General features: G+C 40.9%; 3 protein-coding genes across 9 annotated transcripts; 2 read left to right on the top strand and 1 right to left on the bottom strand.

Moving 5' to 3' along the window:
- Nucleotides 1-747: 747 nt before the first annotated feature.
- On the bottom strand, nt 748-16,320 carry c17h1orf35 (chromosome 17 C1orf35 homolog). Of its 3 annotated transcripts, XR_004616856.1 has the most exons (11): nt 16,200-16,320; nt 15,701-15,996; nt 14,596-14,746; nt 14,461-14,506; nt 14,271-14,353; nt 14,086-14,158; nt 13,834-13,913; nt 13,575-13,700; nt 13,485-13,492; nt 12,502-12,969; nt 748-758 (listed from the first exon to the last, which is right to left on the bottom strand). XR_004616856.1 is itself a non-coding variant. In XM_034614726.1 (10 exons), the coding sequence occupies exons 2-10, from the start codon at nt 15,795-15,797 to the stop codon at nt 12,593-12,595; spliced, it is 1,041 nt and encodes a 346-aa protein (XP_034470617.1). In that variant the 5' UTR covers nt 15,798-15,996; nt 16,200-16,320; the 3' UTR covers nt 12,285-12,592. The 3 variants fall into 3 exon arrangements, 2 of the variants coding, with proteins under 2 accessions (XP_034470617.1, XP_034470618.1); XM_034614726.1 differs by lacking the exon at nt 748-758 and having other exon boundaries at nt 12,285-12,969; XM_034614727.1 differs by lacking the exons at nt 748-758; nt 13,485-13,492 and having other exon boundaries at nt 12,285-12,969.
- arf1 (ADP-ribosylation factor 1) lies at nt 4,100-11,052 on the top strand. 2 transcript variants are annotated; one of them, XM_034614729.1, is made up of 6 exons: nt 4,100-4,233; nt 6,573-6,815; nt 8,253-8,428; nt 8,580-8,690; nt 8,830-8,954; nt 9,703-11,052. In XM_034614729.1, the coding sequence occupies exons 3-6, from the start codon at nt 8,287-8,289 to the stop codon at nt 9,862-9,864; spliced, it is 540 nt and encodes a 179-aa protein (XP_034470620.1). In that variant the 5' UTR covers nt 4,100-4,233; nt 6,573-6,815; nt 8,253-8,286; the 3' UTR covers nt 9,865-11,052. The 2 variants fall into 2 exon arrangements, with proteins under 2 accessions (XP_034470620.1, XP_034470619.1); XM_034614728.1 differs by lacking the exon at nt 4,100-4,233 and having other exon boundaries at nt 6,812-6,955.
- On the top strand, nt 4,101-22,204 carry guk1a (guanylate kinase 1a). Of its 4 annotated transcripts, none has more exons than XM_034614733.1 (7): nt 4,101-4,233; nt 19,812-19,925; nt 20,118-20,159; nt 20,254-20,489; nt 20,686-20,770; nt 20,869-20,954; nt 21,279-22,204. In XM_034614733.1, exons 2-7 carry the CDS (start codon nt 19,814-19,816, stop codon nt 21,315-21,317), a joined length of 600 nt encoding a protein of 199 aa, XP_034470624.1. In that variant the 5' UTR covers nt 4,101-4,233; nt 19,812-19,813; the 3' UTR covers nt 21,318-22,204. The 4 variants fall into 4 exon arrangements, with proteins under 4 accessions (XP_034470624.1, XP_034470623.1, XP_034470622.1 ...); XM_034614732.1 differs by lacking the exon at nt 4,101-4,233 and adding an exon at nt 15,306-15,450; XM_034614731.1 differs by lacking the exon at nt 4,101-4,233 and adding an exon at nt 16,300-16,425.
- The last annotated feature ends 1,356 nt before the right edge of the window (nt 22,205-23,560 follow it).

The following is a 23,560-nucleotide window of genomic DNA, read 5'->3' as shown; positions in this document are numbered from 1 at the left end:
TTTCGTGCAACAACATTTTAAGTAATCTGTACGTTTTTCTTGAACTAATATAACTTAGTTCTTATGATATATTAGATCTCAAGAGCATTTTATCTAAATTTTTAATTTGTTCTGAAGATACATGCAAACAAATAAGGCTCCTCTGTGTCTTTGCTCCAGAGAGCTCATATCATCAAGGCTCTTCACGTCCCGTACAAAGAGAGCCACTGAGCATCTTGGCTACTCCACGACTTAAATCACTTGGTGTTGTCTTTCCCACCCCTGTGCATTACTGTCTCAATCTATTACTTTGTGGAAATCATTAGTCTCCATGTCAATACAAGCGCCGAGCAGAGAAAACATCTCATTACGGGACTTAAAGAGATCTGGAGCATTCTTGGCTCCGTCAAGCTGTTCTTCCTTTCTTCAGTATAGTTACTTTCCTTTCACCGAAAGGACAAATTCTCAACGTTCCACTGCCGGACAACCAAACAGTCGCCATTTGAAATGAGAAAAAGAGACAGACTGGAAAATGGCTGAGGGATTAGAGGATCTAAACGGGATAAAGGGATAGGAGATTCTTGGTGTGATCCAGTTTAGTTTGAAAGATGGAGGGTCTTAACAAGGATTTGAGACTTTAGAATTCTTTCTGCCATTATTTGCATCCACTGCAGTCTCAGCTAAGTTGTCCTTTTGTCCACTTTCCCAGCCTATAGTTCTTCACATATATTTAATGAAAGTTTAGGCACAATTTTTTTAAATTACAGTCACATAATGTGCTAATTCTAACTTTATTCAGCCTCCTGACATTTGTTTCCCACGTCTGTTTCCATATTTGCTCCTTGAATGTAAAATATCTGTCAGCCTTGAATCTTAGATCACAAAATCAAAGGGAAACAGTCGAGAAAACATAATGCAAACAAGGTTTAAACGCTGAAATTGGTTTATCTTGGTTTCTGTCGGGCCATCAAATGTTACGTCCGGGCTGCACCAGCGGAGCAACAAAGGGCCTCAGGCTACAACCGGCAATTGACTCGTGTAGCAGCCTAATTCGTCTGTGCCCCAATGTGTCCATCTCCCTGTCAGCCTGAGCAGGTTGACACCTCTGACCCTGTCAGGAGTGTCAAATAGCTTGTCAGAGGTCTTCAATAAAGTACAATGACAAGCCCTCTAATACATTACTACACGAGTGCCAGCCAGAAATGAGAGGCTGCAGCTTCTCCAGCCTCAAGGCAGACAGGTGCGCAGACGAGCAACACACACACACACACACACACACACACACACACACACACACACACACACACACACAAACAATAAAATCGCAAAGGAGAGTTCACATCAAACATAATTGATATTTTGTGGAGAGTAATTGTATTCCAAAACTTTCAATCATATTTTTGGTCTGTGATGCCTGTGCTTGCATGCAACATTAAAATTACCCTGAAATTCATTATTCAATCAGTTAAGGATTATCTTTGAGGGGCTTGTTTGAAAGAGATCAGTTGTCAGTAGCAATAAAAAACACCCTACCTGGACCACCTTGGGTGCAGGTTAGGCCTGTCACCAGGAGGCCTCTCTAAAGGGCCCACAGGGCCACTCACCATCAACCTGTCAATGTCACACATGCCTGGATGTTGGAAAAATAAGATGAGACCATGTTACAAATCATTTGGCATCAACATGACAAGTGAAAAATTCCAAATGCCAAATCTGGACATCTATCTGGTTTTGATGCCATGGGTTTTTTGGTTGGTGCTGGCTGTCCTCAAGGCGTTGCTTCGACACGCCGTGCATTCCAACCAATTATCTACCCCAAGGTGCAACAGGTTCACAATTTAATCTTTGATGCCTCCTCCGATGGGATATAGTTGGATTAAAGCAGGGAGAAGGGGTGGGACAACCCTTAAAAACCTGTATACATAGCAAACATGAATCAACTTCAAACCAACCCACTGAGAGAAACAAAAGTCTTTCAAAGAAATACCTTTATCCTCACTATTGTTTCATCTTGCAATGACTCGTCATAGCCCATGTGGATGCTTGAAGCGAGTATCAAAGAGAAAGCGGCAGATGAAGACATTGCACCAGTCAAAATGTCCGTGAGTTCACGGAAGGTGACCGAATGTCCTGTGAAATGTAGGTCGTTTAAACGGGGCTGAGAATTTGAAGAGATAGACCATGGTAACCTCTCGTCCAACCAAGTCATCCTTTACCCGGAAATCCAGTTCTCTGGCATGGACGGCGTGTTCTATGTGGGTCCTTACACCTCGCCAGTATACCCGCATCCTGCAAGCCAGCAATTCCCATTCAATTCCCACTTCCACTCCTTTCCCACCCTCCATCCCCCGCCCCACAGCAGAGGCCCCCATGTTCTTTCTGAGTAGTTGCGTCAGCGAAGAGCTTGTCGCAACCATCTGTCACGGATGTCCGAGGACATCTCCCATCAACGCCAGCGACTCCCAGATTCACTGGACTAGCTGTTGGGAAATGGACGTCGGCATATGTATTCTGTATGTATGGTAGCACGATAACTCACTTCAGAGCCCAAATTTGAAATAAAAAAACTCTGAAGGATCCTATGAAGAACCAAGAATGGAAACATTTGCATGGCACAAATATATTTTTGGAAAAGTCCAATGAATGAATGCCAAGGCTTGTGAACTCTGGCATGTCCTTACTTGTGGTGTTACGCATTTCATATTTCTTCAAACTGCCATCCCACCAGATCACCTCATTTCAGTTGTTTCCATAAAGTGCTGTCAAAATACATAAGACATTTTTTTTTGCAGTCATGACTCAATATGGAATCGAACATTTCCGTATGTACCTGGGGCGGAGTGCAAAATGTTATGTAAATCCCCTTAACGAACTTTTCAGGCTGCCAACAATCACCATACAAAGGTGACTGGCAGGCGGCACTGGTGCACATTTATCCTTTTGCCCCGGCCTGTCTCTCTCTGTAGCGCCCCCTACTGTGAGAGGCGTGGGGTTGGGTGCCCAGTGGCACTTGTTGCCAATGGATGAAGCCAGCGTGGATCCTCTCATGGCAACGATGCGGGTCGTTGTAATAATGTTCGGTTTGTTTCTTGCTTCACACCTCCTTTGGGATTTTGCCCGACCTATAATCCAGTACATGAGACGCAGAGGGAGGCATCCCATGCCTGTCCATCTGAGTTCCAGCGCTGCTTAGACCAAGCCGGCTCCTTTGTACGACTCACACAGCAGTCTATTGCTTGCCCAAGGCACATTTCATAATGAGCGTCTATTATTATGATTATTATAATTATTGAAGTGCACAAACTCCAAAAAATACGTTCTTTAACGGAATGGGAAGGCTCATGAAACTGCAGATAACACTTTCTCTTATGCATACACACTTGTGGGTACACACACACACACACACAGGCACGCACGCACACACACACACACACACACACACACACACACACACACACACACACACACACACACACACACACACACACACACACACACACACACACACACCAGATCAGCATTCCCAAGCCCCTTACTGAGCGTTTTTATCCTTGCTAGGCCTTGTCTCAGAGGGGAGTAAGGCCCCTACTGAGATCCTTACCCTATTCCACTGCAAAGCCTGTTTGGCCCCTTGGCAGCTCTCGTCCATTCACAAACTGCAGACAAGCCTCACTCTGCCTCACCAGCCGTAAATCTACTTCATTTCTGGCGAGACGGACCCAGCGACTTGGAAAACACCTCACAGGTGTGTGTACATTGGCCAGAAATGTACCAAAAGCATATTTATCTGCAGAGAGAGTTAACTTACTTTATAATCCCCAGGGTGCTACTGCTGCTGCCCCCTCTGAGGCCGTGGCCTCCAGGTGGTCGTTTGGGGATGGGAGATCTTAAAGAAAAAAAGAAAAATGAGGGGGGAGAGAGAGAGAGAGAGCGAGAGAGAGAGAGGGTGCACACATGTGTCTGTGCATGCGCATGTTTGTGCACGTGAGGGAGAAAGTTGTAGAGTGTAAACAAGTGTGTGCGTGTGAGTGTGTGTGTGTGTGTGTGTGTGTGTGTGATATAAACACCCCCTACTGTCCTATTTCTAGTCCTCTGTCCACACATCACAACTGTCAGTATGTAGTGAGATATGAGGAGGAAAAGGAGGAAGCAGAAGAGCCCTTCAGTTGGATGTTACTGCTGTGTTTGGCCGTGAAGCATGGACAGGTGGACTCAGACTCCAGGATCTTTACTGTACCTTCGACCCACTGCATGGTATGTTGCAAATACATATTGTATTAATGTCAACTCAATAAAGCCTGATTTTGTTTTGTTTAGTTAAAACCTTCATGACCTCAGTCATGTCAGGTATTAGATTCTTAAATGGTGAGAGTATCTAGCACTATTTTTCCCTCATGTGTCTCATTTGAATTCAAAATATTCCTCTACAGGGGTTCACAGACGCTGCTGCTCTTAGCCTGCAGGTGTAATTTTCTATCAGGGGATTATCTCAGAGTCCAGATATATGAATTGGTTCAGGAGTGCATCAGAGGATATAGAGGTGTTAAATATCATTTTGGCAGGTTGCATTGCTTGTGTTTGCCTGGTCTGTACTGTCACACCTCTACACCTGCACCTGTACTCTGACTGTGCAAAAAGGAGGATGGGGGTTGGGGGATTTTGGTGGTTGAGCAATTTTGTTGTTGTATTGTACTACATGTTGTACTACAAGGAAAATATATATTTTTTTTGTCTGAGTTGTGTTTTTCATGTGGGAGTAACAGAAAAGTGCAGAATTCAAGCTCTTGTTTGCTCATGCTCATGGTTTGACTGTAATTTCAGGTGTGTGGTGGTTGAGTTAGGTGAGACATATTCTAGTAGAATAAAGAATTGAAGTTTTTCACATAAAAGTAAAGATGCTCAACAGTTCCATCTTAAAGGTTTTACTCTCATAAACATGTTTTTAAGATGATGTGTAGAAGCATCCTGTAGAACATGAGATATCAACATGATAGAAAATATATGTGCTTCAGATTTTGAGACTTACACTGGGGTGAATGAAATGCTTTGTTATGCAAATGTGACTTTCTAAAGTTGTTGGTGCTGCACAGACTTGGACCTGAACTTCTCATTTACTAAACTCTACTAACCAAGGGTAAAAACAGTTTGTAAGTTTTAGTCTTCATTCTTTGAAAGAGAGAAATAAAACATGTGTAGGGGCTGTGATCACAAATGTCAGCAATTATAACACATGTGTTTTCCAAAATTCTAACTGTGCTAGAATGAAGAAAAACAGTATTGTCTTCAGATTTACCCTCATGCTTAAGTTTTTTCATTTTATATTTGACTTGGTCTTTTGAAGGTTTGATCAAACCACTGGCTGCAGAATTTATTATATGTCATAGCTGCATATTTAGAAATAATATAGAAGACTTTCTAGTTATTATCCCTCAAGAGTTGCTTCCTGAATTGTTTGAACAAAGTGTCTGGGTTCAACAAAGCAGGAGAGAGAAACACCAGAGATAATATTTTCTATCGTTAAGTTTTTACATGCCAATTATTCTGTGACAATAAAACAGGTTTTGAAAGATTTCAATATTTTATTGCAACATGGACTAAACAGTTGCTTAATGAAAATGTAACTAACTAAAAAGAGAACATCACTTTACAGAATGACTGAATGAAGCTAAACCGTTTTGTAAAGATCACAGTAAACACCTTAAACACGCAAACAAGATGTTTCAGTAGGAATAAGATAGGAATAAGATCTCTTAAGCATTTGATAGGTAAAAAACACAAATTACGGCAGCAGAGTGAGACGACATTATGAGCCTTCACTGTGTGGTCCATCACTGAGCATCCAGCCCTCTCCCCTCCAGCTGTTCCCCCCTGCACTTCTTACTTCCTGCTGCCACCTCACTGGGGGTGGCAGGCATAGTTTGACCCTGGTTAAAATTGAACTGGCCCAACAACAGCGCAGTCTGACTTTTTTCTCAATGACCTGGTAGTACATCTAAAACAAGTGGAAATTGGGTGAGTTTTAAAAGAAATGTATCAATAGATTTGGTACAGTACAGATCAGAAGTTTGATATATTTGGTTTGCCGCCCCTTTTGTATTAATAAAATCATGCTGCGTGTTTTTATAACAAATCACTTTTTTCTTTTTGTTTGATGTCATCATATATTATTGAATATGGCTATAATTGAGTTAAACTTTGTTATAAGACATTTATGAACTGTTCGTACACAAGTTGTGGATGCTATCACCTCCTGGTCTCTCTCTTCACATGATTTGGCCCTTATAATTGAACCGAATTAAATATCTTTTATTTTAGTTCATTCATCTTTTCGACATGGATTTCCTAGTGAAGCACTTTGTAACCTTGTTTAGATAAGTGCTTTACAAATAAAGAAATTATTATTATTATTATTGCCAAATACATTAATAAACACAATAAATGTCCTTACATCGCTTTACAACTACACTACAGTCTGTCATACTCAATTTATTTAATCTGAAGCCACTGTGATGTCATGTCAAATCGGACTAATTTAACAATTATGCTATGTTTAATGATTAAAACTTCAATAATGCCTGTAGTTCCTCACTTAGCCACAGGGAGCGACATCTCCCAACATGATGAGGAACCAACTCACTTGGAGCTGCAGTTCAGTCCCTGCCTGAGGGGGGCAGCAGAGTGCCCGCGAGGCATCCAGTCTGCCGGAAACCCAGAAGAAGAAGAAGAAGAAGCAAAGGGAGGAGGAAGAAGAAGAAGAAGAAGCGGACGTGTCAAGCTGTCGCCATTTCTCTGAGGAAGGAAAACGCCTTGAAGACGGAAGCAAACACATCAGCTGTGTAAGTGAAGAAGAGAAAAACATGAATGAAGTCACCTTGTTTTAAATGAATAGGAACAAACCGGCTCGTCAGCGGGTGAAATGTTGTGTAAGACAGCGGCGACGAAACCGAGAGGAGAAAGTGCGACGCTACCAGATTACGTCAGTTCACTTGAATCTGACTTTGTTTTGATATTATCTTACTTTGTAACTCGTGTCGTGTGTGTAGTGTTTTGTTTTGACTTTAATAACTACTGGAAAGTAGTTTTACAACAACCGTCAAGAATCTGAACTAGTCAGAGGACTTTCGGGCAGCTAGCGAGCTAACGTCGTTTGTTTACTTTTAGCATCGCACCTCAGTAAGTTTAACTTGTGATGAGCAAACTATTATTTTACTAGTTGAAACAGCTAATAATGTACAATGTTTACCCGGAGTCGGTCACAATTCACTCAAGCAAGATATATTTTATCATTATATCGTTTTCTACTGTTCCGCAGGAGTGAAATTACATTGTTTATAAGATGCTAGTCTCAGTTTGACCTCTCGCATGTTTACTTTGCTCTCAGAGCAGATCAGAGTTACAGTAATGACCAGTTTTATAAACAATGTGCACGTCTATTGCGAAATTTGATTCAGACAAGCATGGATGCCTCACATCAGCAGATCCCATATCTTAAGGCGATTAAACACAAATGTTATGAATATGCTATATTGTCAGTATGTTAAACTTCACATGACCAGCTGTAGTTAAACCACTGTCTCAAACACATAGATACTCTCAATTACATGGCTCATGTGAACGTAGTATAATCAGCATCCAGGTTTATGAAGAATCTTAAACCTGGGGTCTATTTTTTCATCTTTTAGGATTCAGGTGGGTAAAGACAGCTGGGTATATATTTTCAGGAAAAACAGAAACTTAGGTATTTGACTCAAATTAACTTTCAATACAGGAGCAGAGGCAGAAGCTGAGGCTAAAATAGGACTAGATGATGATGGCTGGTTCTTAAAGTCAGCAGCTGTAGTAGGAGGTGTGTAGTTGTTGGCACATTGATGGATGGAGAAACCTAAGTTTATTTAGGCTTTAATGGTTATTTGTTAAAAGGCAATTTGTTTGTGGTCATATTTCAGCACACTGAAACACAAATGCAGTGTGCGGTTGCAGTTATGGCTGCAACTTCATTTATCATTAATCTGTCAGAAAATTCTGACAGATTAAAACCTCAAATATATTCAGTTTACTATCACACAAACCCAAAATGAGAAGCAAATCCTCACAATTGAGAAGCTGTAGCAAGTTGTTTGGCATTTTAGCTTTAAAAATAACTAATAACGATTAATCAGTTATTAGAAAAGTTGATAACTGATTAATCATGTCGACTGATGATCAATCTGACTTTTAACATCTCTCCCATCAGGTCCCCCCATTTCATCAATTGATCTCTTGTTTCTCCGCAGGCTTTTACCAAAGTCACTTCCATCACCAGCAACCATGGGGAATATTTTTAAGCTATTTGCTAAGTTTGGGCAGAAGGAGATGAGGATCCTCATGGTGGGTCTGGATGCTGCTGGAAAGACCACAATTCTGTACAAGCTCAAACTTGGAGAGGTTGTGACTACCATCCCCACGATAGGCAAGTCAAAGATTGTTAGATAATGACGACTTGCCTGGACCTATGACTTTTGTTTGTTCTACATGACACAAATATTTCTATTTGACTGTATCGCTGTGAAATGAAAACTTTGAGTTTTTATTTAATATAATCTGAATTATTTCCCCCTCAGGTTTTAATGTAGAGACAGTGGAGTACAAGAACATCAATTTCACAGTGTGGGATGTTGGTGGTCAAGACAAAATTCGACCGCTGTGGCGTCATTACTTCCAGAACACACAGGGTAAGTTTAGTTGCATCAAAGCCTCAATGTTTGATGTCTGTTTCCTTTAAATCAATCACTTATTTTTGAATAATCCATGGAAATTAATTCTTGTGGTAATATACACAAACTTATTTGTTCTCATTTGCTTGTGTTCCAGGCCTCATCTTCGTTGTGGACAGCAACGACAGAGAGCGATGTGGGGAGGCTCGGGAAGAGCTCTTGCGAATGTTGGCAGAGGAAGACCTGCGCGATGCTGTGATCTTAGTCTTTGCAAACAAACAAGTAAATAATTCTAAATCATTTCTTATATAAACAGCTGTGTTGCAAAATCAGTTATTTCCCTCTACTGTATATAAAGATGGACTCCAAAGCGACTCAATTACCACCTGGTGACTGGCTGCAGTATAGGTCATAAACACCACCTTCTCCATGTTAGTGGATGTGGCATACGCCAACGAAAAATACACATATTTTGTATTTAAAGTCTTTATTTTTCTCAAAGATGGTTTCTGTCATTTTAGGTAGTTCTTATCACACTGATTCAATTCAATATATTTTTATAGCTCCAAATCATAATATCAATTATCTGAAGTCACTTTACATAGAAGGTAAAAAAATTATAGAGAAAACAAACAGTTCCCACAATGCTCATTAACTATGGCCATCTGCTTTAACCGGTTGGGGCGAGCAGAGAAAAATGGAGAAGAGAGGGGAGAGAAGAGAAAGGGGGGAGAGAGAGGAGAAGTATGTTCAAATGTTCATTTCTACAGCCAACTTTGGTTTGAATAAGTTATTTGATGCTATAAATACAAGGTGATGTGATTGACATCCGAGACTTACTTAGAATCGGTCAAGCTTGTGTATCGATGGGACCTCACTACCACGGCTCTACATCCCGACAAGACACTGGCTCCAAATCACGTACTCGTTGCGGAGATCTGTCACCCATCTTTATATCTGTTTTTTTTCTCATGGCCTGTTGTGGTATGGGGTATGTTCTTAATGTTTTCTCACTGTTTTGTGTTTTTAGGACCTTCCAAATGCGATGAACGCTGCAGAACTCACAGACAAGATGAATCTTCACTCCCTCAGAAACAGACGCTGGTACATCCAGGCAACCTGTGCCACCACCGGAGATGGTCTCTTCGAAGGACTGGAGTGGTTGTCAAGTCAGCTCAAGAACAATTCATAATCACAGTCCTCCAAAAATGATCCACCCAAACCTATCCTTGACTTTGCTCTCTACTCTTAAGATGGTGCAAAACTGAGCTGCCTTTTTTTTGGGGGGGGGGGCAGCTTATCTTAAACTGCTGTGGTTATTCTCTTTCTGGCGGTCGGGCCGTCGCGTGTGCTTAGAGTAAGAATAGGGAAGCCAGGAAACAAGTGGTGAACTGCACGTTGGCCCCAGTACCTCAATGCAATCTGTCGACTTGTTATATTGTCTACTGTAGAACATGATCCATGAGGGACTTTTCACTTTATATAAAAAACATATACACTGATGCACTACTTGCAGCTATATAGTTACTTGAACCAGGGACTACATGTACCAGCTGTTCAGATTTCCATTTAGTCAACACTGGTTTAATATCAGCAGTCTTAACTGACATCACTCCAAAATGGAGAACTCCTCGTCTGTGAACATTTATTTACTGGCCTTTGTTTTACAGTGCCTTGGTTTTGATTAGGCTACAGTGCAATGCTCTCATTTCTGTTTCTGTTGTGTCCCTGTTTGGTTTTTGTTATTCTGAGTCTCAGGTCGATCATATGCTGCCTTTGCAATATACGTGTTAGCAAACCTGCATGATGTGGTGTGAGGGTTTGTATATTTACAGGGTGTTTATACCACGAGACTGCACAGGAAGTATTACCCCACTACGAGTACTTATCTCCACAGTCCTATGCTGACCTAAGTGTAAGTAGAGGAGCTGCACACTACAATATTAAGAGTTTCTTTGCTAATGGCTCCAGGAGGTCTTTGCCTTTTCAGTCATCACATCCTGGAAGTTGTGATGGCAAAATAAAACCAGCTTCGACTAAATGTTTACTGTTTTCCATCGTCGCAGCATATTGTTTCGTGTGGAAAACAGGAGGTTGTACATTTGTTGTCTTATCCGAGACACTTGTTGCTTCTGTTTTTGTAATAAAGTCTTGGTGTTTACTACTCTGGGTTGCATTAAACATTGTTTTTTTTTAAATAATTGCCTAAATGTTGGAAAACTCTTTTTAATTGTCGTTTTTTTATGTAATACTTTTGTTGTGTGAGGGGAAAAAAGCACTGTGAGTAATTTACTCTGTTATTAAAGTTAAGGAGAAAATGTGTTTAAAGCCGATCTCCAGTGTTTCAATCTATGCAATAAAATTTCTGAATATTAAGGTGGATGTTGACTCTTCTCCTTCTTGGCATTATTGTCTATTTACATAAAAATTGCACAACTTCAAATATTTCTTATCTTAAACCAACTGACATTGATTAATCAGGTAGTCAACCAGGAAAAATAATTGGATTCATCCGTCAACATATTTACAAAGTACATAAGCTTCTCGAAGGTATGTGTAACTTTTTTAAAATACAAATTGAGTTTAAGGTTATTGGAGAAAAGTCTTTAAATATGTCACATTGAAAAAGGAAACATTTTCTTTATAACTTGAGACATTTTCCTGACTAATCAATATTAAATTACCATTGTATGCCGAATAGTGCTGTGATTGAACAACAGAACTAGTATTTGGTGTCAGTGGGTGAACTGTTGGGGGCGGGGGGGGGGGGGTGTCACCCTTTGACCCAGGAAGAAATGTGAAGACACAACATGATGGAAACCACCCAATGTTTGGGTTCAAGCAGTAATGTGGAGAGCACACCCTGGTTCACATTGTGCAGGGGTGGCAATCTCGGACAGCATTCTTGCAGGTTGATTAGGCTGCCGTGGTTAATGCAGCCAAGCCTATAAAACATGGCAGGAGAGTATGGTGGTGGTGGAAGGAGAGGGAGCCGGAGTCTTAGGACCCTCACAGGGTGGCTTTGTCTGGCCTCCTCTCCTGCTGCTCCATCAGCTTGGTTTGTGTGTGGCGGTCTAATGGTACTCGGCCATATAAAAAGGACCAGCCTGGTTTTTTGCACTCTTCTTTATGAATGCCTTGCTCTTTTTTTTAGTGCACCCCCCCAGGTGCCAGCCAGCAGAATACCCTCTTTCAGACCAATTCAAGACAAATGCAAACACTACACTCTATTATGACCAGTGGAGAGCATTCCAATGGTGTCGCACCAGTCAGGGAGCTCAACCTGGGTTGGTGAGGGATTAAGGAGCGCTGGCATGACAGAGAGAGAAAAGGAGCAGAGCTGCTGAGTAAAGCAAGAGGCACAGTGGGATGGAGGAGACGTCCGAGGACTAAAAGGCATCAGAGAGTATGTTCAACAAAAAAAACTCAAACAAACATGCAATTGATTTTTCATAATATAGATGTTTATTGATAGATTTTGCTGATTACACAACTTTCTGTAGCATTAAACAGTTTTAGCTCTACTTTTGTGGAAAGTTACCAGCTATATCCGCTCTATTACACCTGTATACCACATTTATAGAAAATTATAATTAATCTGTATCAGTTTTTGAAATCCTTTAATGGATCAGGGACGAGTAGTTTCCACACAATAAATGTTCCTGCTGCAACGATGTTCTGGGTAAAAAGTACATTTCTAAGATTTCTTGAGTAATAACATCTACCAGGGCAAGATATGGGAATAAAAGTAAATTCCATTTAACTATTTACCCTGCAAAGTATTTTATCTAATGAAATAAAAATTAGAAAGTATTGGTTGTATAATCACATACAAAAAAACACCAGTGTCTTATGAACAACTGACCAACTCACTGGGTGAAAAGATAAAACATACGGCCCACGCCTGTTTGTCTGACACGTCAACCTGTCTCCATCCACAGTGTGTTCGGTTGTCCAGGGTAAATGAGGTCTTCAGGGGCAGCCGAGCTGCTGTAGAGCGCTCTGTCCGCATTATGCGTCTTTGAATTGGGGGGAGGGACATTAGTTGTCCGAGTCTGTGTCGTGGCGCCGCCTGTGGCTTTGTGTTGCACCAGCAGGGGCCATCTTGTGGCTGGCAGGGTTACGGGGGACAGGAGACTCCCCGTCGGAGGAGTCTGTGTCATGCCGCCGCTGTCGATGATAGGGGTGGGAGGGCTCTCGCTCGGCTTTTGCTCCCCCCCTTGAATGGCTGTCATGGGGTCTGGCTCCACTCTGACTGTGGTATGATGGATTATGATGATGGTGGTCCTTTCTGTGCCTGAAGAGTAAAAGGAAACAAACAATCAATGGCTGTCGCTGTGGTGGGGATCAAAGATGCTGTGAGGCTGAGGGAGAAGTAACTGCCGGATCAGCTTTACAGTGGCGTCAACAGAAAGCACAAAACGACGGCTGGGGCTGAAGATAACCGACTATTGTGTTGACAAATTTCTGTCCATGCAACAACATTTATCATGAACTCTGCAAATCACTATCATGGTTGTTCTATATCGTGAATCTTCTCTTGCTGGCACAACTTATTAAAGCAGATAACTTACAATAAATGAATGTAACACAACTGATTTACACAATGTATCTATTATCTTGGGATACATCTAACATCTGTGCTGCATCAATTATATCTATTATCTATGGACACATGCTCCTCAAATGTTAAAAGGTAATTCTTGAGGTTGCTGTGTGTACGACAGCGCCTCGGTGCCCTCTAGTGCTGACAGAGGAAAGTTTCCGTTTGCAAATGTGGCCGCTTCACAGGAGGTGAATAATAATTCAAACCTCTGTTTCTAAACCAAATGCATCTGTTTTTTTAAACATTGGTTTCTATTAATCCTGATATTTACTCCATTCTGAGGCTAATGAACGAACCTCTTCCTGTCATCATCGGACTCTGAGGACGACGAGTCTCTTCTTTCCCTCTTCTTCTTCTTTTCCTTCTTGCTCTTTTTCTCCTTCTTGCTCTTTTTCTCCTTCTTTTTCTTTTTGGTCTCATGACTAAAGAAAAACAAAAGAGCAATAGATTATTATTGTTGAAGTAAACATGGAAAACTGGACAGAGGATGACATCTGCCCCCGTAGGTTTTTTCATCCTGGAATATGATATAGAACGAATATTAAACGTACATACCGTTCTTCTTTTTCTTCTTTTCCTACAATCTCAGATGTTGTTGTTGTTGTAGATTCTAGACGACCCTCAGTCTTGTGGTGCTGTAAAGACAGTGTTTCTTTGTCATCAGGGTGCAAATGAAACAAACTTTTCTGAACTACCACTATTAATTAATCAAACTGCTTGTCACATTATAAAGATGATCAATATGTTAAAGACCTGAACTATCCCTTGTTTAGTGAAAAGGCAGTGGATAAAAAAAAAGAAACTTACCGTAAAGACTGCTAAGCCCATTTTAACAGCCTCCTTTTCTTTATCAGAGAGCACCATTTTCCTTGCCCCTATGCTGTAGATTGTAAACAAACACTCTGTAGTCACAGTGCATTAAAAGAAGCATGTTTTTAGAAAAAATAAGCAAACCATGTTTTCTTATTAAGAAAACAAGAGAAACCACTTACCTGGAGCTTCCCAAGCCTGACACACGGTCTACATCCCTCTCCTCACCGTCAACCTCTTCCCTCCTGCAAACATCTACAAGATCCTGGTGTAAATCAGATCAAATTAAAAATGATTTAACATGTTAATGCAGGTTAAGTCTTTTAAAAAAGGCTTTTTTGACTGAAATCAAAACTGAAAAGGGTCACATACCTCTTTGGTCAGGCCAGTTGGTTGTCTCTTTATATTCTTGTGCCCTCTACATTGAAAACGTAAAACATAAGTAGATTATATTTGGGTTGATGCCTGTGTTTGTGATGCATTTCTACGACAGGAAGTTATACATACAGGGCAGCCATCAGTGCCTCATGCTCTGCAGCCTTGACCGCAGCAAGTTCTTCCTGTTTGGACAAAGCTTCGCCGGTTTTTTTGTCTTTTGAATACCACGACAGGTCTTTGCCTTTTTGCCATCGTCCTACTGGGGCCATCAAAGAGTTCCCTGGAAAGAAGAATTAACAGCGGTTGAGATAGAATTTTTTAATACACGTTATTTCTACTGTATTGTGCAGCCAGTTCTAAGTTTCAGTTTTTCCATCTTAACCACTCCCTCAATATATCTGTAGGTTCAGCAGAGTCTTGGGATTCTTACAGTGTTTTTATTTCACAGATAGGACTGATAGTTTTTGAATAATCACGCGTTGTTTGAGGGCTTTGCTAGAATGTAGCAATTTTGTTCTCAGTGTGTTTAGCTAGAAAAGATTATTTTTATGTCTTAGATGTTGCGATTCAAGCTTTGATTGGCTCCCAAGAGATTGGATCGGTCTCTCTCCTGGTTCATGTTATAAACATGCAGCTTTTATAAATGTCTCTCTCGACCGGCAGCAGGCACTAGGCACACATTCAACATTTCTCGGCAGGAGGAATTTTCTACTTTAACTTGCTTTAACTAATGGTGTCAGGTTATCCTGTTGTGTGACTTTGATGTCACAGCTGTGGGTTGCTGACATGTTGCCAGCGGTGCAGGCTCCGAAAACGGAGAGGCTACGTGTGTTCAGGGAGAGACAGGCAGGGGGAGACAGGGAGGGAGGCAGGGAGGGAGGGACAGACAGAGCAATGAAAGCTCGGATCTGCTGTGTGAAGGGAGGAAACCCGAGCGACTGGACCAGCTCAGAAACTGTGGAATGAGGGACTCTATAATCAAAGGTAATGAAAAGCAGCATATGGGGCAGATAGGTGGGTTTTAATGTGCGTTTAAAACCAAAGTGAAAAACGTCTAACCAACATTAATACATCCTACAACTGTATTAAATCGATATATAATATATATATTACTCTTGAGAGGTGGCAAAGTTGGCGTATCGTTTATCGCGTGTAGTTTAGTGTGACTTCAGATGTGTGTGTAAGTTAGCAGGCAGCTGTTAGCATGCTCTCTGGTTAGCGCTAGCACACTTACCCAGGTAGTTCTCTCTGTGTTTATCGACTTTCACGTCGTCCCAGTTGAAGTTGTCCTGTCCCCCGCGGGACCCTCCGGACCTCGACGCTCCAAACATCCTTATTCGGTCACTTTTCGACGACGAGCACCGGGGCGTCGGTCAACGCGCTAACTTTTTGGCAGCCACGGTAGCACACGAGCACCGCGATCGGTCAAGGCCGTCAGCGTCGACTCATCCGGGGAGTTGAGCGGTGACCTCCCGCGGGGATCGGAGCGTGTTTCCCGGTAGTGGTGGTGAATACTCTGGGGAGAAAACCCTGCAAATAAGTTCCCTTTTGTTTTTAAAGCGTCTTCAGGGAACAAGATGAATAGTAGAGTAGCAGCGTGTCACTCAAGCTAGGCTATGTAGCGGCCCTGGAAACAAAGCTACACCACTAACAGTGCCTCAACATGCACATACAAGTCTCACCGTTCAGGGGAAATGCAGCCAACACAAAATTCATTCACGTATCTGAAATACCTGCGGTAGTATGTCGCACTTTCCTTCAAAGTAACGCTAGCAAAACTTTCTTAGCTCGGTCGCACATTGACGTGGTCACGCGTCGCTGTTGTGGCCCTCAGTGATGACGTGGGCGGTCCAGCTTCCTCAAAGGCTTTCTCAGCGGAGGAGGAAGAAACAAAATCCTCAAACCGCAAAGTAACGCGTCTCCCGATGTACATGAGGTTTTTCTCCAGGTTGCTGTCAGGTAAGAAGGAGCCCGTTTGTTTGTGTGTCAGTGAAACGTTGTGTCCGAGCTGCTTCATTAGCGAAGAAACAGCCATTCATCTCCATCAGGCGGTTTCCTGCTTCGTCTCTGAGGGTTGCTGTGGTTGTTTTTACTGAGCTAAGTTAAGTTGAGCTGATGCTGTGTAGTTTATTCATCAGCATATATTAATATTACACTTAATTTGTGTAGCACCTTTCATACAAGAAATGCAGCTTTCTTGTATGAAAGCTGCATACATACGATATAGATTCAAATAAAAACATGTTAAAATGTCATTCATCTAAAAGGAACAGATTTTAAGTAACATAAGAACGAGTTAAAATGACATTTAAAAGAAAAGGAGATAACATTAAATAAAAAACATGCATAAAACAGAAAAGAAAGGAAGTCTTTGTTAGACATGTCTTTAGCAGGGAGCTGAGTAGTTTCTTATTGAAAACTAACTATTTTAAATTCAGCGGTGGAAAAAAATCATTCCAACATTTTGGTCTTCTTTAGTTTAATATTAGAAACATTTGATTGCTACTACCAGTGAGCCATAGTGCACATTGATATGCCTGAGTTAGATTAGAAGTCTGATTCCAGGTTGTAGACACTTGGGACACTCACGTTATAATGATGAATGGAAAGTGTGACTTTTAGCAGTTAAATGAGGTCCAATGAGGAGCTCACAGCTTTGGACCGAATAAGGAAGAGAACTGGTTCAACCAGTGCCCACATGAATCCCCTTCGTCAGGGTAAACTCAACTAACACCACCACTGACATTACACACTGTTTATTGTACATGTTTTCATTACAGAATCATCTTTTAAGAATTGTGTGAAAGTCTAAACACAATTTGCCAGAGCCTGATGTAGCATCATGTTGTCAAATGTATTAATGTACTAGCATAAGAGGACAAGTAAGGTTAGGAAATCAAATACTTTTGATAAAGGCATTAGCAAGACACCTGGAACTTTTTTGTTTGAATTGTTTCAACTCCAGAAATCAACTCCTGTCAAATAGATTTCATTTGACTCAAACTTTGCTTAAAGCAAATATAAGTCACATGAGTGCACGAGCACAGTGCCGCTTCCAATACTGATCATAAACTCACGTCTCTCATTTCCTGTCACGCGGCTCTAATCTAAGTACAAGAGGCTGCTTCTTGTGCAAGTGAGTGGCAGCTGCAGGTCTCACACGCTCAGTCAGGAAGAAATGCAAATTAGATCTTGTTAATATGGCTTCTATATGGCTGGAATATGGCTTTTAAATTGAAAATATTTTAAATTTTTACTCATGTAAAGATTTAATTTAATCTTGGATGATTCCTTCCTTGAGGAAGACATAAAACTCTGTGGTTTTTCAGGACCGCTAATACAGGAAGTCGACCTTATTAACCAGCTTTTCATGACAAGCAAGAAGAGACCTTCACGTGGGAGCAATAAAACAAAGACTTCAAAATAAAATCATAAAACTAGTAAAAGGTATAAAAAGAAGTAAAAAAAGACGTGTAAAAAAAAAAAAAAAGATCAACTAAATTAAAAGCAAGATCATAGAAATATGTATTGAATTGTTTCTTAAAACTATCAACAGAATTAGGTTGTTTGATGTGTGGTGGGAGTTTGCTCCAAACCTTTGGTGCTTCCCAAAATAATTGTAAAATAAATATTTCTGGACTTGAAGGCCCCTTCTTAGGATGTGGGAAACAAGTATTTATCTGTCGCAGCCTTAATTGTTTTTAAAATAGAAATTACTACCTTGATAGGAACATGGATAACTTTTGAAATATGCTGAAGAAGTATTTTGGGGTTTGGGTAGGAAGATATCAATCCTAAATCAGGACCCTGAAAACGTTAGGGCTTCTACACTGACCTCTGAAAAAAAGAACTGCACCTTTTATTTAGCCGTGCTGCTCTTGAAGCATTCAAGAGGCAATCGAGAATGACTCTTTGTCATTTGCACCTGCAAACTCAACCTCGCTGCATCTGATTTGCCCGGAGACGAGAGCCCTCATGATGCTCTGATTCTATTATTTTCAATTAAAACACCACAGAGACCAGTACAGATCACATTTGTGTTTAAAGATGGAGTAGGTTTCTTTACAAGCTTTTTTTCTTTTTGTAATTCAGTCATCATGTCATATGGAATCCCTCATATTTGGACCTAACCCCTCTGTTTCTTGCTGTTGGTGTAAGTTAAAGGCTTTAGTGTCTTTTCCGTAGTGGTTTTAGTGGCTTATTATGACAGATGTAACTGGTTTCATTTGACTAGTGACTGTTGGGAAGATTATCACAGAAAACCAGCTGAGTGACAAACACAGGAATGGAGGCTGGTCTCAGTCTTTGGACCAGAAACTATCCACGTATACAGGCCTGCAACGTCAGATCATTATTTATATATTTATACTGTGTTGACTACAGAGTGTAGTGGTGTGGGAGTGTGGCCCTGCCCCTTTCCCTCCTACCTCCTGCTCATAATCCGACACTTGTCACAACCTTCTCAGTTGAATGCCCTGTTTGTTTGAGCTCTGTGTGTTTTCAGGAAGGTAAGGAGGGATATACTTTATTCACTAGAGTAGCTTACTTAAAGATCATTGATAATGGGGAAAGAAGCTGCGTTGAATATGTCACAGTATAAAGTCGGTGAGATTTTAAGAGACATGTAGGTTTTACCAACCTGTTCTCTGCCTGTAGGCTTGTCAAAGGGGGGGGGTGCATTTTGCATCCTTTTTGTCAAATTCTCCTCATCTGCTTGTTTGGCCCCTAAAGGGCTAGACTCTCTTTTTGAGTTCCTGCTGTCCTCCTCAGCCAAGGGGGTTTAGTTTTCACCCCTTGTGCGTTTGCTGGTCGGTTTGTGTATGTTTGATTGTTTAAAAGCAAGAGCACAAAAAAGGAACTGAACAGATTTCCACCGAACTTGATGGAAGGATGCAGTATGGGTCGGGGAAGAACACGTCTGTTGCAGGGGAGTGTTTGTGTCGTGGGTACCAAGTGGCCCAATCCCACATTTCTTCCCAAGAGGGCCCTCCAATTAGTGAGTAATCGTTCCTCCACATCTCCATGGTAACCCCATGGCTTGCTAACCAGTTGATGTCCTCGGCTCCTGGGGGAGATATTTTGGTCTGATTACTCCGTCTCCCTTTGAGAACCGCTGGCTAATCACTTCATGGTTTTCATCCCACCAGAGAGGGGCTTGTCTAAACCTGTTGACCGGCTCTAATGTTGTGAAACCGCCGTCTTTTTGAAGTCATATGTTCGTGCACTGACGGATGATCCTATGATGACTCATTCCACAAGACTCTAGTGGTTATGCGTCAATCCCTCCAACCTCAACCTCTTTTCTACCATAATCCACACTTGTCCTTTCTCTGCCTCTCTTTCAGCTATGGCTGGACCCAGGCCTGTGGTGTTCAGCGGCCCGTCAGGAGCAGGGAAGAGCACCCTGCTGAAGAAGCTCATGAAGGAATATGACAGCGTCTTTGGCTTCAGCGTATCGCGTAAGTGCCGACAACAGCTGTCGATCAGTAAAGTCCACCTGTAGATGGTTTTGTAGGACATGTTGGTGTTTTTTATTCAAAAAGGCCAGAAAATAATGATTATTATTAACTAGGCGATTCTTATTATCAATCAATAAACTAACTTCATCAAATCCAGCGCAACCTTTGAATAAATGTCTCATCTTTCCTCAGATACAACTCGAAAACCTCGACCTGGAGAAAAAAATGGCAAAGGTACAGAAAAGCCCTCCTCTTTCACGACACTGCTAACACCTAATTTCTAAACTTCTAGGTATCCGTTTTTCATTTTCCTTTGTCCTTACTTCAGATTACCATTATGTTACTCGGGAGATAATGCAGGCCAGCATCGACAAAGGCGATTTCATGGAGAACGCAGAGTTTTCCGGCAACATGTACGGGACGAGTAAAGCGGCTGTGCAAGACGTCCAGGCCAAGAACCTCATCTGTATACTTGACATAGACATGCAGGGCGTGAGGAACATTAAAGGCACCGACCTGAATCCCATGTACATCTCCATCCAGCCCCCATCCATGGCAGTCTTGGTGAGAACACAAGGAAATGCATTTCACCAAATAACCAGTCTGGTCACATCTATTGGCTCCATCAAAAACAGAATTCCTGGGTGTGACTTTGCTTTGTTCCGCTGGGTTTCTGTCGTACAGTTTTTAGATGCCTCATTCAAGACTTCTGAATGCTTCTTGTTCATTGAAACCTGTTTGTGTTTTTTAATTGTTTCAGGAAAAGCGTCTAAGAGACAGAAAAACCGAGACAGAGGAGAGCCTCCAAAGGCGTCTGCATGCAGCCAAGTTGGATATGGAGTTAGGTCAGTAATCCCTGTTTGCTCTGAAAATCTCAAAAGTTTCTAACCACATACTGTAAAATGTTTAAATAATGACTGATGATGAATGTATCTTCCTTTAGGCAAAGAACCTGGTTTGTTTGATGTGATAATTGTCAACGATAATTTGGAGGATGCTTACGGGCATTTAAAACAGGCTCTTCTCGAGGTGAGTCACTGTTGCAGAACACATACGACTCAAGCACAGTTGGCTAATGTTAGCTAATAATAATCACCACCTAGTGGCTGGCTGCAGCATAGGTCATAAGTTCTGCCTCCTCCATGTGAGTGGATGGGAGATGGACATCAGAACCTTTTTTCTCAAAGAGGTTTCTGTCATTTTAAGTAGTTCTTATCACACCGATGTTTGTTTAAGAGCTACATTTGAGAAAAAGTTGGATTTAATGTCATTTGTAACTTTGTAATATTGTTTCATGATCACCATTAACTACGTATGTTTGGAGCATTGTAAAATATTTTATTCTCCCTTCAGGAAATTAATAAGGTGAAGAAGATCAGCATGTCCTCGTAGGACACGCCTCGGTCCCGTCCAGCCACTCCTCACAAAACCAGACCTCCATTCCAGTTGTGTACATTCCCTCAGATGATGGTCTGTGTGTAGGTTTTACATTTGTGTTTAGAGGTATATGAAAACATACTGTAAAGTGGAACATTTTTTTTTAAATTGACAGAGTGCATTTTTTTTTTTACATTTTTGGTTTTCAGTTGTATGAAAGAAAAAGATACTCCAGCAATCCTTACTTGATGTGTGACTGGCCTGGTAGAGCGCTCTCTGTTGGACATTTACTGAACACATTGTCACCAACGCAGACACACAGACACAAACGGGATGTAACTCACTCCATCACGTGGATTAACCAGTTTGTCAAGGGCGTGGAAAATCCTGTATCTAGATACCGTGGTTAGTGGCAGCAAGTTATGCTGCTCTTATTGTTTGAATCTTTTTTTCTTGGGCAACCAGTCAAACTGTGTTGATAATGCACAGAGACGGTAAAATGTATTGAAGACAGACTGACTGAGAGTTTGACATCAGCTCCTAGATCATGAATTCAGCTGATCTCTGGTTGTTTACTTACAGGCAAGTCAGCACTACTGTTGAAATAAAAATATTCCAGTGCCGGTTAATGCTTTTTTCTCTATCGCCACATTATGTGCTAACTCAATATAAGTTTGGTTTGTGGGATGAGGATAGAACAATTTAAGTGTTGTAAATTTGTAAAACTTTTCTATGGTGTAGCATTTTCCCTTTGCTGCTCTGTGTGAGGGGTAAAATGACGTTCAGTAGACTGTATGTGGTTTCTAACAAAAGGAAACGTTTTAAACTACGAGGACAAATTAAATGGCGTATTTATCTTTTTTTTTTTTTATCGTTTACAACCAAGCACAAGATACATTAACCTGAGAGCCAAGAAAACATTTAAAACATAACATTTGTACATTGGCAGGTTTTTTTTTTCATGGATATCGAAAGTACCTAGATACCTATGTGCAGATAAAGTTCCGTTCCAGTTGTACAATATAATGAATCATCGTTTGCCATTTAACCAGCAATAACAATACTGTGCTTGTTGTGGAAATACAATGTAATTTTGTATTACGTCCATTAATCGTCCAGCAGTGAGACTGTTACCTGTTGAAACTCCAATAAATATTCTTAAACCCAACATTGGAGGAATCATTATTTGTATGTGTAAGAAATAAAGAAATGAGTCATTTATTTTCAGTATATGTATTTAATTTAGATTTAACACTGACACTGATGTCACATGTTTCCAAAAACTACACATGTACAGAACAAGCAGTTACAATGTGTTAGTGCCTTTTAATATAAACCATCGTCCTTGTAGCTGACTAAGACAAAGACTCTAACCAACATCACCACCACACATCACTAAAGCCTCAGTTACTCGAGTCCCGTTTGAAATTGCATTGACAAGGTAGTGAGCTCTAATACAAACGCACAAACATTCACTTGAAATCAGATATGACTACGACGGGTCAGGTTACTTTACATAAACCAATTTCTCTTTGGAAAAACAAATAACATGCAGCCACTCATCTAAATATCTATCACATACATGTTACTATCCCTGTGGTATCCTGTGAGTTCAAGGGATCGTTGCTCTGCATCAAAATGTCTAAAAAGCGAAGTTTAACATTAAATATCTGAAGAGACACTGTTAGAGATCTGATGTGAATCAAGTTGTTATAAACGATTTTCTTGTAGAAATCTCATTTGTAAAAGCTGCTCGCTAAGAAATCATTCACACCCAATGAAGTGGAGAACCTCGGTCTGATTTTACCACGGTGACCATGATTTGACTTCGACAACTCTGACCTCAACAGTCACCAAAACTCTGTTGTCAACTTTACACAATCAGTGTTGTATATTTAATATAGATTAGTACTGAAAAAGACACGTTGTCATGACGTCATAAACAGTCAAGAACTCTCAACGTTTGCTGATCCAGGAATTCAAGGCACCGCGAATGTACAAAAGTCAAACTGCATAATGAATATCTAAACTATTTGTTGATGAAAATGGTAAAAGTTGATGAAGATCATACAAGGATCGGGTCAATAGTTATGATTTTGTGAAGTTATTCATGAGAGAAACATGACGTTGTATTTTACAAAATCTTTCTCAGCAACAGACGTTCTTTTCGTCAGTAAAATGTCAAACCTTAGTTTCTTGGCTTCTGTCCATCATGTGCGTTGTACAACACATCGATGGCATGTAACAGTTGTAACGGA

The sequence above is a fragment of the Hippoglossus hippoglossus genome, chromosome 17 (genome assembly GCF_009819705.1).
Source record: "Hippoglossus hippoglossus isolate fHipHip1 chromosome 17, fHipHip1.pri, whole genome shotgun sequence".
Classification (NCBI taxonomy): Eukaryota; Metazoa; Chordata; class Actinopteri; order Pleuronectiformes; family Pleuronectidae; genus Hippoglossus; species Hippoglossus hippoglossus.
The sequence above is the reverse complement of the archived record's forward strand: the minus strand, read 5'-3'. Positions and strand labels throughout refer to the sequence as shown.

Excerpts from the sequence above, each read along its gene's own strand:
- arf1 (XM_034614728.1), top strand. The coding sequence starts at position 6,861 with ATGAATAGGAACAAACCGGCTCGTCAGCGGGTGAAATGTTGTGTAAGA. Across the intron at positions 8,429-8,579 it reads GACTACCATCCCCACGATAG|GTTTTAATGTAGAGACAGTG; the intron begins GCAAGTCAAAGA and ends TTTCCCCCTCAG. Across the intron at positions 8,955-9,702 it reads TAGTCTTTGCAAACAAACAA|GACCTTCCAAATGCGATGAA; the intron begins GTAAATAATTCT and ends TTGTGTTTTTAG.
- guk1a (XM_034614730.1), top strand. The coding sequence starts at position 18,571 with ATGGAATCCCTCATATTTGGACCTAACCCCTCTGTTTCTTGCTGTTGG. Across the intron at positions 18,620-19,811 it reads CTCTGTTTCTTGCTGTTGGT|CTATGGCTGGACCCAGGCCT; the intron begins GTAAGTTAAAGG and ends CCTCTCTTTCAG. Across the intron at positions 19,926-20,117 it reads CTTTGGCTTCAGCGTATCGC|ATACAACTCGAAAACCTCGA; the intron begins GTAAGTGCCGAC and ends ATCTTTCCTCAG.
- c17h1orf35 (XM_034614726.1), bottom strand. The coding sequence starts at position 15,797 with ATGTTTGGAGCGTCGAGGTCCGGAGGGTCCCGCGGGGGACAGGACAAC. Across the intron at positions 14,354-14,460 it reads CAACTGGCCTGACCAAAGAG|GATCTTGTAGATGTTTGCAG; the intron begins GTATGTGACCCT and ends GATTTACACCAG. Across the intron at positions 13,914-14,085 it reads TGGGCTTAGCAGTCTTTACG|CACCACAAGACTGAGGGTCG; the intron begins GTAAGTTTCTTT and ends CTGTCTTTACAG.